Consider the following 12,811-nt stretch of genomic DNA (forward strand, 5'->3'; position numbering starts at 1 on the left):
AAGCACACAGCTGTGCAGATTAGCTTCTCAGCTTTTGTGGAACGTCTTTAGCATTAATATATGTTAATTTAACAATCTTCTTTGTATGAAGCTCAAAAGGTGTATTTCTTTAGATATATTTTATGATTAATTATCTTCCGTAAACATCTGTTTCAAAGATTACCACATCAACAAGGTATAATTTTTAATGAATTAATTAACAAAAGATAATCAAAATGGATAAAGCATATGGGAAAGCAAAAGTAAAGTTTTTCAGAAAAACGTCATTTTAAAAGATAAAGGGCCCTATCATACACCTGGCACAATGCAGCGCAATGCGCAACGCAAGTGTCTTTAGCTAGTTTCAACCTGGCGCAATTATAATTTTCATGTTTAGCGCCATATTATTTAAATAGCAAATGCATTTGCGCCCAATTTTGCGCCCACTGGCGTTCTGGTCTGAAAACGAGGTGTGTTCTGGCGCATTGCTGGCGCGTTGCTATTTTGAGGCAACTAAAATAGACTATGCCATTGACCAACAAAAACCTGGTCTAAAGTCTAAAGTCAATGACGAAATATTATTTTTGTTTTTTAAGGAGCGCGTTCGTAATATGCGCCTATTAATGGGACGACGACGTGCGTTTGTTTATCACATACATGGATGCGCAGCAGAACAAAACCCTTTTTATAATATGAAAAATGAAAGGATTAAAATGTAAACGATTATTATTGAGTCTCTTAGACATAAATAAGGACCGATTATAAAGGTACATTCACATTATAAGCGACTAGCAGTAGCAGAGTGATGCAATCTCATTGATTTCAATGGAAGCTCAGCGGCATCCAGCGACACGAGCGACACTGACCATTGATAATTGGATTTTTTGATAATGTTGGATATCCATACATTAACAGCAATTAAAAGCCTTCTATTTTTACTTCCATGACTAAAAGAAAACGGCTTCTAAAGGTTTTGATAAAAAAATAACAATTTCAATACAAGTGAAAACAACACAATTATTTAACATTAATCTTAAACTGGTGGTCTTCTTCCCCGCTTAGTTTTTCAGTTTACAAAGCCAGTCATCTAAATCGGGATTAGACATAGCATCAGTGCAACTGGCTTTTAAAGGGGATGATAGATAAGACTCTCTTCGGCTTATTGCACGTTATGCCCACCCAAAAAACACCCATTACTCATTACAAGAATAGGAACAACCCTTTTCGACTCTGCGCTCGGCGCATAAACCATTTTTCCCATCGTTAAATTAGCAAAAGTGGATTTGGACAATGCACTGTGTGCTTTAGACCATGCGCTTAGATCGTAAAAGTAGGGCCCAATGTTTTAGACAGATATATATTTTTGGCTATGGTCAATAATGGAAATAATGTAGAAAGACTTTAGAATATTTTTACTCTGAACATAAGTTGCACATTGTTACTTTTGACCCCACCAGCTGGGGTGAAAAACACAACAGTACAAGATGGATTTTTTGTGTCACTTTTTACGTTTTAAATTTCAGTTTCATCAAATGTTTTGAAAAGCAAACCAACAATACAAACTTAAATGGTTAAAAAATAAAAAAAATTTCAACAGTATGTACACTAAATTAAAATGCGGCACAGCAAGAACCGACAGCCGGATGACCTCAAAGTTCCGCGAGAGCGATTTAAAAGCAAACTCCTCCATATGATTTCGCGAATCGCTCTCGCGGTACTTTGACGTAATCCAGCGCTGCATGAAGTCGAACAATCCTATTGATTGTTATACACGCAGCTCCATAAAACATAACGCGGCAGCACACACAGGATCGATGAAGAGCATTTTGCTGGTATGTACGGCTTTTATTTGTATTAAATTAAACAAAGTACTGTTTTAATGGGAAGTAAGGAGACGTTGCACAGTAGTGCTTAGCATTAATACTTCAATGAGCAGTATAGTCTTGTGAAACTGACTAATACTGTCACGCCTGCATGAAGATGCTTAAAACAATAAAGAAACATGTCGTAATCAAATGTTCAGCAACAATCACAGACATTAGGTGGGCTTATTCATATTGGCACGTGAAATGCAGCATATTGAACTTAATAAAACGACCATGGATAAAGTACAGGGATGTAAACAGCGCGCTTTTCGGCGCCTCACGCTTTTTTCACGTCAGTTTGGGTGACTTGGGTCTGAGGGTTGGATTATAATTTCACAAAGTCATCTGAAGCCATTCCATAGCTTAATGTGAAGGACAGAAGTCTATTTACATCATTACATTAAAGTTTACGAAAACCCGTTCCCTCCTCCCTAAACATAAAATGTCTAGACGTCTTTAAGCAATTTTCCTTATGTTGTCAAATAGGCTAGACCTCAATATACTCAGATGCTGTTGTAATGTATTACTTTAGTATTTGTATTATTTGTAACAGTGTACTTATGGTAAATAATAACAAGCACATTGTTCAAAATTTTGGTTTCTTCATGAGGTGTGTAACCAAGTTTTCCTTTGTAGGGACAGCAGAATGAAAAGAAAAAGCGATATTACCAACTTCTTTCTAAAGAAGCAAAAGTCAGATCAGGGCCAAACAGATCCCAGTTGTTCTATTTTTGCTGTATACTTAATACATATATAATTTTGTAAAATTATATTTTTATATTATATTTTGGAAAAATAAACAACTTTAATTTAATCTATATACATTTTGTGGAAAATAATTTATTTTTAGTGTAATTGAACACTTTGTATATTGACCCCCCTAAAATAATACCTTGCCACCCCTGGTTTAAAAGTCTAGCTCCGCCACTGAATCTCGCTCAAATACGCATCATTCAGAAATAAATAACTACTTATATAGAAAGTTTGTCATTTGCATGTTCTAAATTTTGCAATGTTAACATTCAAGCCATTTTAAACAATTTGAGTGCAAGAAGATATTAAAAAATGAGTTTTATGTGCGCACAGACAAGCATACATATTTATAAGCTAAGCGCACACACAGATATGCACATTTCAAAAAGCACACAAACACAGAATCTCTCTGCGCTTGTCAGAGACACAAAATGATCTCTCAAATACCGAAGTCTTGGCAATTATTCTCATAAAAACACCCACTTATGTCTTAAAGTGAATGTGTGTCAGTATATGGATTTGTGCTTATACAGTCTTAAAGGAATAGTTCGCTCAAAAATGAAAATTCTGCTATAATTTTCACACTCTTTGTTGTTACAAACCGTATAAATTTCTTTGTTCTGATGAACACGCATGAAGATATTTTGAGGAATGTTTGTAACCAAACTGATCAGATGCCCCATTGACTTCCATAGTATTCTTTTTTCCTGCTCTGATCGGTTTGGTGGCAGTACCCTAAAAACATCTGCTTATGTTTGTGTCGTTATTTTAATCAAACAACAGAAGAAAAAAGGAAAATCACTTTTGTAGCTTTAAAAAAAATAAATAAATTGTTTATGTAGAAAACAGAAAATCACAAAAAAATTCATGTGCTGGGTTTTTACAGGCAGGGTCACAAATAGGGTTTGTTGGCTTTGTCAGATCTAAGTCATGTTTAGACTGGTTTAAAGCTAAAATTCTGTTTTTCATTTGGGAGATTCTTTAAATCTTCACATCTGGTTATCTCAATAAGATAAACAATAGTGAAAAAAAGTCTGGAGCACACCCGTGTGGAGCCCTGAGGCCGTCTGTGCTGCGAGAATTCAATTTGCCAGCGGAAAAAATCTTTCACATTAAAAATACAACTTTTAGTTCACTAGATCATATCAACAAGACAGACGGTCCTGTTTGTTTCTTCCACCAAACCATTGTTGCTGTTTGTACAGGTTTCTTTTGTAATCATACAACAATGTAAAGCGAGACTTTGGTAGTTCCAGAGGGAGGATTACGACCGAGTAATGAACCAATTAGCAAACACTTGAGCGTGAGCAAGCACCTGTGGGACCTCTGTCCAAACAGAGGCGGTGAAATGACATTTTCTTACCTCGTGCAGTTTGGAGTTAATAAGGCTAATAAATCCCAGTGTGGTTTGCTCAGTAAGCACAATATTTTTTTTGATCAGAGGATATTGAAGTTAAAAGTTTTAGCGATATTGCCAAATAAATCTTGGTCATTGAGGTATTAGAGGATACATTTTTCTTTATTTGTTTATCTTTGTTAAAATATTTAGATTGTTTTCACTAACACTGGATAATACTAAATTAGTTACAATATATTTTAATTGAAATACATTCAAGTCTTTTTTCACAAACAAATTTTTAATGCCTGCAAAATATTATTATCGGACAAAATCACATATATATTTGTCATCTAATTGTTTTGCCAGTATTGCACCTCCTTATTTTTCCGAATTGTTTCATCTTGCACTCATCACGGCGTAATTCCCAGCCGTTGAGACAAAACAGAGACTGTCCATCTGGTGTAACCAGAACTTTGTTGTACAACAATTCTGTCCCAGTGTGCTGGATGTTTGTCGACTGTCATGTGGAGCCATTATGGTTTTCAGCTAGAAAAACATGTCAACAAAATGCGTTTCAATTGTGAACACATGTCCAATGCTCTAACACAGACTGAGTACATCTGTCTCTATTGCAAATGAAAAATCCTACAGGAAAACTTAGCCATATGGACAACACTAATGCTAATGAAACACGTTATGCCATTTCAAGAAGTGTGTTTGTGATTTCATGTTTAATGGGAAACGGCCTGAAGTGGATGTGCATGATGGATCTTTGCAGCTATTATTCTCTTTTACAGAGCTGATTTTATGTGTGCCAGCCAGCTAATAATAGTAAGGATTTATTTAATAGGGCAAGCCTTTTTTGTTGTTAAATAAAAATATAATTATGACTGTAAGATGGATTTAAACTGCTTTCAAACTACTGGCTTCTCATGATTTAAGTTAGTTAAATTCCAAGTCGTCATGACATCATGTTTTTTATAACTTTAAGTCATCATAATCAATATTTATAAATATTATGTTTAAATAACCAATTTGATGATCCTTAAAAATTGAAGTCAGCAATACCTAATAATTTAATTTTTATCTTCAGACATATGCTTTGTTGGCACCAGAAACAATAAGACTTTTGTAATTTGCTCAATAGCAAGGCCATGGATTCGATTAGCTGGAAATGCATGGACTGATCAAATAAATGTGCTGTAAATCGCTTTTAATAAAAGTATCTTATAACGATGTTTGCCTAATGGATCAATGTAAATGTAATTACTGTGGGCTCAACATCTAATGGTGTGATGTCATCTGTGTCTTGTATTTTAGGGGGATTCAAGGGAAGAACTGCGGTATTATCATCTTAAGTGCTGAGGAACTTGGGAACTGCAGGGTGAGTCTATCTACAGTGTATATTGAAACATGCAATACTAGTAATGTGTTTATTCTCATAAAGAGGAAGTCAAAAAGCCAAAAAAGTGCTAAGAACATGTTAGCAATTTATTCTATGAACTTCGATTAAAACCTCAACATGTGCTGCTTTGAGAGTCAATCCTAGTTTATTCATTTTATCCATGCAAGCAAAAGTGAGACACTCTTCTCTTGTTCTGGAGTTTTTTTAAACCCTTACTTACAGTAAATCACAAATAAATATTTGTTTGTATAACGTTGTTTGAATTGGCAAATTGTTTGGAAACACTTTTTTACAGTGTTTTTGTTACTTACATGTAATTACTATAATAACAGTAAATAATTCATAATTACATGCACCTAACCCTAAGCCAAACCTAACCTATATTAAGTACACATTGTTAATTAGTTCTGCCTTACGATTAGTCATGACTAATAGTTTGCAGAATAAAAGTTTTTGTTTACATAATATATGTGTGTGTACTGTGTATAATAGTTATGTATATATAAATACACAAACACAGACATACATGTATAATTTTAAGATTTTTTTTAAATGAATATTTATATTTATATGTAATATAAATTATTATATATATAAACATATAGACATGCAAAAGTTTCTGTGTGTATTTATACATAATTATTATACACAGTACATGCACATTATGTAAACAAAAACTTTTATTCTGCAAATGCTTAGTCGCGACTAATCGTGAGGCAGCACTATTGTTAATCTTTAGTACTCAGTGATTAAATGTATTATTATGCTGCGTTCAGACAAGCCACGGTAGAGGCGTCAATTGTGAGTGATTTAAATGTAAAGTCAATGTAAAGACGCGCTGACACGCATCTGGAGGTCTCGAGGCAATAATGAGTTGTTTAGCGCGGTAGACGCGATTCCGCCTCATCCGGACGTCTAGTTTGCGCGAACAGGAAAAGCGCAAGTTGAAAATTTTGAATGTTAACCAATCAGGAGCTTGTTCTAGTAGTGACGTGATTATAGGAAGAAGCCTCTCCCATGACGCGAATTTCCACGTAAATGTCTCGATGACTAGAATTTCACGCGTGAATGAAGCGAGTAAACTCAAAATGTTCAAGCGACAAACTAGACATGGTAGCTGTGAATTTGACGTCTCAAACCAGGCTGGTGTGAACCCACAGTTATGCTACGTACACAACGCGGGGCATCGCGTTACTCGCTCTAGATTACATGCGGGATTTAACTTCGTGCCATTCGAATTTTCCACTCAAGTTGAATATTTTCAACTTGGACGAAGACACGTTTGAGGCAAATAGCGCATGTTTTTGCAGCAAACCTGACGCCCATATTGCGTCATTCGCATCGCCCCATGCGAGGACGCGTCTCGAGCAAATCGTAGAACACTGAAAAAAATTATTCATTGAATTTGGTCGGTTTTTTTGGGGTGGGTGGTTGCAATCAATTTTTTTAAGCTACATTTAAACAAATGTTTTATATTTTATTTTACGTTACTAATCTTTTTTGTTTAAATGTAGCTTAAATAAATTGATTGCAACCACTTACCTTAAAAAAATTGATTAAATTCAATGAATCATTTTTTTCAGTGAACTCGTGTCTGGTGTAAACCCACAGTTACACTTCATTACACGGCTTGTTCAAATGCTTGATTCTGATTGGCCAGTCACGACATTTGCAAGTTTGTTATTCCCAGATAACAACCACTCAAAACTAATAACACACAGTTATACGGATGCTGCAAATCATTTTGACAGATACAGTTTAATATTACACAAAATTAAATATAAATAACATATATCACATTATATTCACAAATGAGTAAACTTAAAAGCGTGTTTGTGACATTTGAACGTCTTATGAGGTAAATAGCCGTGTATTATACAGGATAATGTACAGGCAGCTGGTTGTTATAGCGAAATAAGCCCCTTCAGTGTGATACAAGACCCTCTGCTTCACATTGGGTCCTGAATACACTGTCGGGGCTTATTTCTGCAAAAACAACCTGCTTGCATATACAGTACATTATCCCTTACGTAACAGTGATACTGTAAAATAAAGCTTCTTTATTATCTTTATTTATAAAGTACAATGTATTCACCAGTCAGACCTCATGGTAATGTATATGTATTTTATGAGTTTGTACAAAGTGAATCATACAAAAACTTACTATTATTAAAAAAAATGAAAACACATGTCACAGGGACGAAATAAAATCAGACAAAACGGTACAAATGTGGAATTATTACAAATTAATCACCTCGTAAAATTGCCATTATAAAACGGCTCGTTCTGGTTCTTCATTCTGATTGGTTGAAACGCGTTCTAAGCCGTGATAAAATACCCCGGTAAACCCACGGTTCAGACCGCATCACAAGTATCACTGCGCCACTGTTGCTGCGTATTGATTTATGAAAATAAACACCACAGTCTTTAATCATTTTTTAATTTTTCTACCTTTGCACAATTATGGCGATATCCAGATAAATGTCAATAAATAAAACATTTCATCAATAAAGAGAAAACGTTCTCTGAAGTTTTGTCTTATTGATATTTCCGCTATTATCCACTAGAGGGCAATCTTACCCAACTTAAACACTGAGGCATTCACTCGACACAACAGCGTTGTGGTGGATTTAGCGTGTGTTTTGATCAGGCTCTGAATCTGATCTCTTACAAAGTTCCTCACAAAAATGGAATTATCTCCGCATTTAGCTGAAAATTTGAGAGGTGATAACTGATAAGACAACAAATGAAGGTAGGATGAAACGTTTTTTGATGTTGTTGGAAAGCGGATGGACTGTTCTTTCATTTGATATCTTATGTTTATTTAAAGAAGATCATTTTTCTGTAAGGCATTCAACTAAAACTGGGTGGCAACTTAAAAAAAAAACGCTGACGGGGAAAAAGTTAAGCATGCTTACAAACATATTTGATCATCACTTCAACAGTTGCACGATATAAATGTTAATGTATAAATTAGATGAATGTTGATTTATAAAATAAACACCACAGTCTTTAATCATATTTTCATTGTGCTTTTGCTGCGTCTCTGTTGTTTGTGAACTGCGCTCTGTTGCAGCCACACTTGATTCTGAGGAACTACTTTGTTTGGCGGAAGAGTAATATTTATACTAATATAATTACAACTTATTTGTGTTTTATTTTATAAAATCCCGCTAACGTTATGCATATGAAGTAACCGTTTTATAAACGCAATAAACCCCTCGAAGCGCCGGGCTACCAGTGCATTTTATAACAGCCAAGGGGGCTTAGGCACTCCGCTTCGCGTCGTGCCTAACAACGCCCCTTAGCTGTTATAAAATGCACCGGCAACCCACTGCCTCTTGGGGTTTATTGCTTTATTAGACTGTGTTGTATGTATTGTACAAGTCAGTGAAATTAAATATATTAAATATAAATATAGCAAGATAGTATTTTTATCAGTTTTACTGTCCTGTGCATAACTGGTAAGAATAATTATTTTATCATAGTATGTACCGTATGTCTATGGCACTCTTGCTGTGTCTTCGGTTCCCATTGGAAACCTTTGAACTAGACAACCAGACTACCGTGATCCTACATCAGGCTGATTTTACAGAGCATGGCATATTGTCAATAAGAGTCAGTGTATTTCCTCTCATTATAATAGAACCATTGGAGCAGTAAGTGTCTACCAATACAGGCAATATGAGAGTTCATTGTAAAGCGTTTGCGAAAGCGAAGCGTTCCACATCATACGCACTGCTCTCTTGTTAGGACTGTGACCGGACGATGGTCTGTGAAGCACCTTCATTACAATTTCAAAAGGATTTTTTACCGCTGTCCTGCTCTCTGGATCAATGCAAGGGTTCATTTGTAGCTCTTTTCACTCCGCTGCCCGTATTTTACACACCAAAGCTTTTATTTGAACTCAAGGTAACGTGATCACTACAGGGTGGACTCTTGTTGTCATGCTTCGATCCCTCCTGTGTGCTCTAAGTCAGGAGCGTTTCAAGACCATGTGCTCCTAATCCAGTGATGCTTTCTCCATCCAAAATGCACATTCAAATTGGTGGATTGAACCTATATAGCTATATGAATCTAACACATTACTTTTGCAATGCATTCCTTTTTTATATCTTCATGTTACCCCCAACACTCTCTTGATGTACTGTCCCATGTGAAAACAGGAAAAAGTTCTTGTAATGAATCATCATAAGTTGAACAATCTTTGGAAAATCTATTTTGTATTTCTTGGCCTACTAATGCTTCTTGCTAATTCCCCTGCAGGCTCGGTAAAATCATTATAGAAAACAAGCAAGATTACACAACCTGAACTGATGCCAATTTGATCATTTGTGCTTGTAATGTTGAGGCAACGGGATAACATCCACAGCATTCCATATCAGTACTATTTTTTAATGTGTGCTGCTGCAAACCAAGAGAGCAGGCTAGCACATCCATATGTGTAACTATGCATATTTCCCTTTAAGTCGTATTGCACATTATTCGGTGTTAAATGATGTGTTAAATAGAGGAAGCAATTGGATGATAGTGATAATATTTCTCTTCCTCTGTTGGCTTTAAACATAAGGAGAATTAAGTGGGCCTCTGCTGAGAATCAGTAAAATTAAAGGATTTAAGGATTTTCGGCAATATAACCTACTTCTCTGATGGACCCTTTAAAGCCACCTGCTGACACTTGATAACTGAGTTCATCTGGACATCGTTTGCTTATGAATTATTATCACTTTTATTATCCAAACTGAGCCAGTGTTTGAGCCTTGAATTTGTGTTTTGAACTTAGTGTGCTTTAGAGCCGATTATGTACTTTGGTATCATTTCTGACAGAAAATCCTGTCGTTTGGAGATATTAGTACTGTTCGTTGATTTTCAGACCCTAAAACCACAGGGTGTTTTGCACACTGTGAAAACTGATGTTATGTCACATCCACTGCACATCACCTCTTGCAGAAACACCCTTGTTGGTCCTGAAAAGCATTACTATCAATCAGTCATATTATAGAGTTAGGCTGAGGATTATGATTGGAGTTTGAACTACTGGGCTGGGTTTCCCGATAACTATTGAACTTAGCACTTAAGAGCGCTTTCTATGAGCTGCTTAAAGAAGATTCGTTGTTCTTTTACGTGCGTTTCCCAAAGATGCACGTAAAACGATCGCTTTAGTTAGGACTCGTCCCACTGCAAAATGCCTTTTGCATTTTATATTAGTTTAGGTTATCATTTTTATTTGTTTTTCATTATCTTTGTTTATTTATTTATTTATTCTGCATTGTACCGTATATATTTATATTGAGCACAACCTTTTGTCATATGAACCGTCAGAGAATAAATTAAGGTTTAGAGCTAAAAAAAATAGGCTACATTTTCTCTATAAATCAGGTGTTTCTTCAAGTATTGCCTTCTGAATTTAGTGGAATAGATGAAAGGCAGTGTGGGATGTGTGAATATTATAAAAGCCTAAAAACCGTAAATTGTCTGGTTTCTTTAATCAGATGCCATTTTCCTTTAAAAAATGTTTATTCTTGATGAAATATAGCAGCAATTGGTAGGAACCACTTATCAGTTTGCTAGTACCAACTTTTACCAAAATTGTATCAAATACATTTTCCTTTTTTATTAATTTGTGTTTAGTCATTTATATTTGATTTCTCATTTGAATTTATATTAAAGTAATTTAAACAAATAAACAAAGAAGAACCCAATAAATAAATATACATTTAAAACATTACATTATTGTCATTGCAGGAGTGTAATTTGCTGGTTGTCCTGCAGGTGACCTTGTAACTTTGTTGTCTTATGACGCACTTATGAATTAACGATTACTCCAGCGCACTCGTAGATCTACGATGATTTTCTAAGTTACAAAGGTTTTGGGAAACGGTCCGTAAGTCTAAGATGATTCGTACGATCGTTTATACGATCAACTTAGGCTTACGACAAACACAGCCCTGTACATTTTTGTCAGTCTATTGTTTTCTTCTAAATGTGTAGATGAAAGTTTTTCTGCCAATTTTAAATAAATTAATTAAATGATTAAATGAAAATTCAAACTCAACTCATAGAAAACAGTTCATAATTTCATTTTAAAAAGGTGATAATGCATTCTTTTTCTCTGTCAAATTGAAAAATAAAATGCAATTGATTATTTGACAATTCATTTTTTCTATAATTTCAAGGCAATATTAAAATTATAATGCAAACGTGAAAATAAAACTGAAAATAAAATTTTAAAGATGTTTTTATTAATCCTCACGCAAATCAAATTAAAATGTAAAATTCACTTTTCATCTTATGTTCTCTTCATGGTTCTCATTTTCAAAGTCAGTTTCTATGCAAATTCTATGTTAATCTGCGGGTGAGGTTACTTGTTCTAGAAAGTGTCTTCAACTTACTGACTTTATTGCTAAATTTAGTGACTTTTAGACCCTTTTAGTGATGATTTCTTACAAAACTGCAACTAGCGACAAATCTAGCAACTGTTTGGATTAACCTTAGCTTTACATCTCTACACACTCTGGGTCTATTTTAATGATCTAAGCGCAAGTGCACAGCTAAAAAAAGGACGCGTCCACTTTTGCTAATTTAACGATGGGAAAAATGTGTTGTTCTATTCTCGTAGTGGGTGTGATTTGGTCATAACGTGCAATAAACCAATGAGAGTCTCAGCTTTCATCCCCTTTAAAAGACAGTTGCTCATTCAGGTTGTCAGCTCCGTTACGGCCTATGCTTAAAGTCACAATGAAACAAAGGTAGCGATTGTCTTATTTTCTCCATCGTAACATATATCCGAGTAAAACGACTTCTGAAATGAGGAAAAACTTATTTTTCCATCGAGAATTGATTCGATCGTTGGGTCATGTTGCTATTCGCTTAACGCTGCAATCTTTTTTCGGGCCATGCCCTGCCGCCATTCCTCGTGACCGGAAGAGAAGAGGGATTGTTTCGAGGAGGGGAGGAGATTTGCATTTTTGATTAAAGATTATGAGGCCAATGCACATTAATTTTTAATGGCCGATGGGGCCAGTGCTTCACCCTTAGTCACTAAAATATATTTTCATCAATGTATATTATTTAACATCTTGAAAGTAGACATTTACTTGGGTAAAAAATGACGAAACTGCTGTCAGTTTACAGGTAAAGCAGAAAAGTTGGGAGCCTTTTTTTGTGGGAACATGTCTGTTGTATACTGTATGTATACAATTATATTTGACTTTTGAATCATTATTTTTTAATATGTGACACTGACATTTTTTTATTGCTTGAGCCCTCTAACTGTTGTAATGATTATTTATTAGATGATAAACATATTGTAACATTCATAAGGCATTATACATACATACATGGATTTAAAGTTCCACATTTGAAAAGTTACATATTTAAAGTAAAAAAAATATATAAAAAATGATTTCTACTTGTGCACATGCAAATAATTAAAGCCATTTTTTGCCAAACAAATGCCAAACAACTGAA

At 34.9% G+C, this 12,811-nt stretch overlaps 1 protein-coding gene across 2 annotated transcripts in view; it reads left to right on the forward strand.

Moving 5' to 3' along the window:
- Window positions 1-12,811, forward strand: part of cpne5b (copine Vb) — a 176,922-nt gene that overhangs the window by 85,795 nt on the left and 78,316 nt on the right. For both annotated transcript variants that reach the window (XM_073875906.1, XM_073875907.1), the window contains one exon: window positions 5,257-5,320. In XM_073875906.1, coding sequence (XP_073732007.1) covers window positions 5,257-5,320 — 64 coding nt within the window. The remainder of the gene's footprint in view (window positions 1-5,256; window positions 5,321-12,811) is intronic.

The sequence above is a fragment of the Misgurnus anguillicaudatus genome, chromosome 14 (assembly GCF_027580225.2).
Source record: "Misgurnus anguillicaudatus chromosome 14, ASM2758022v2, whole genome shotgun sequence".
Lineage (NCBI taxonomy): Eukaryota > Metazoa > Chordata > Actinopteri > Cypriniformes > Cobitidae > Misgurnus > Misgurnus anguillicaudatus.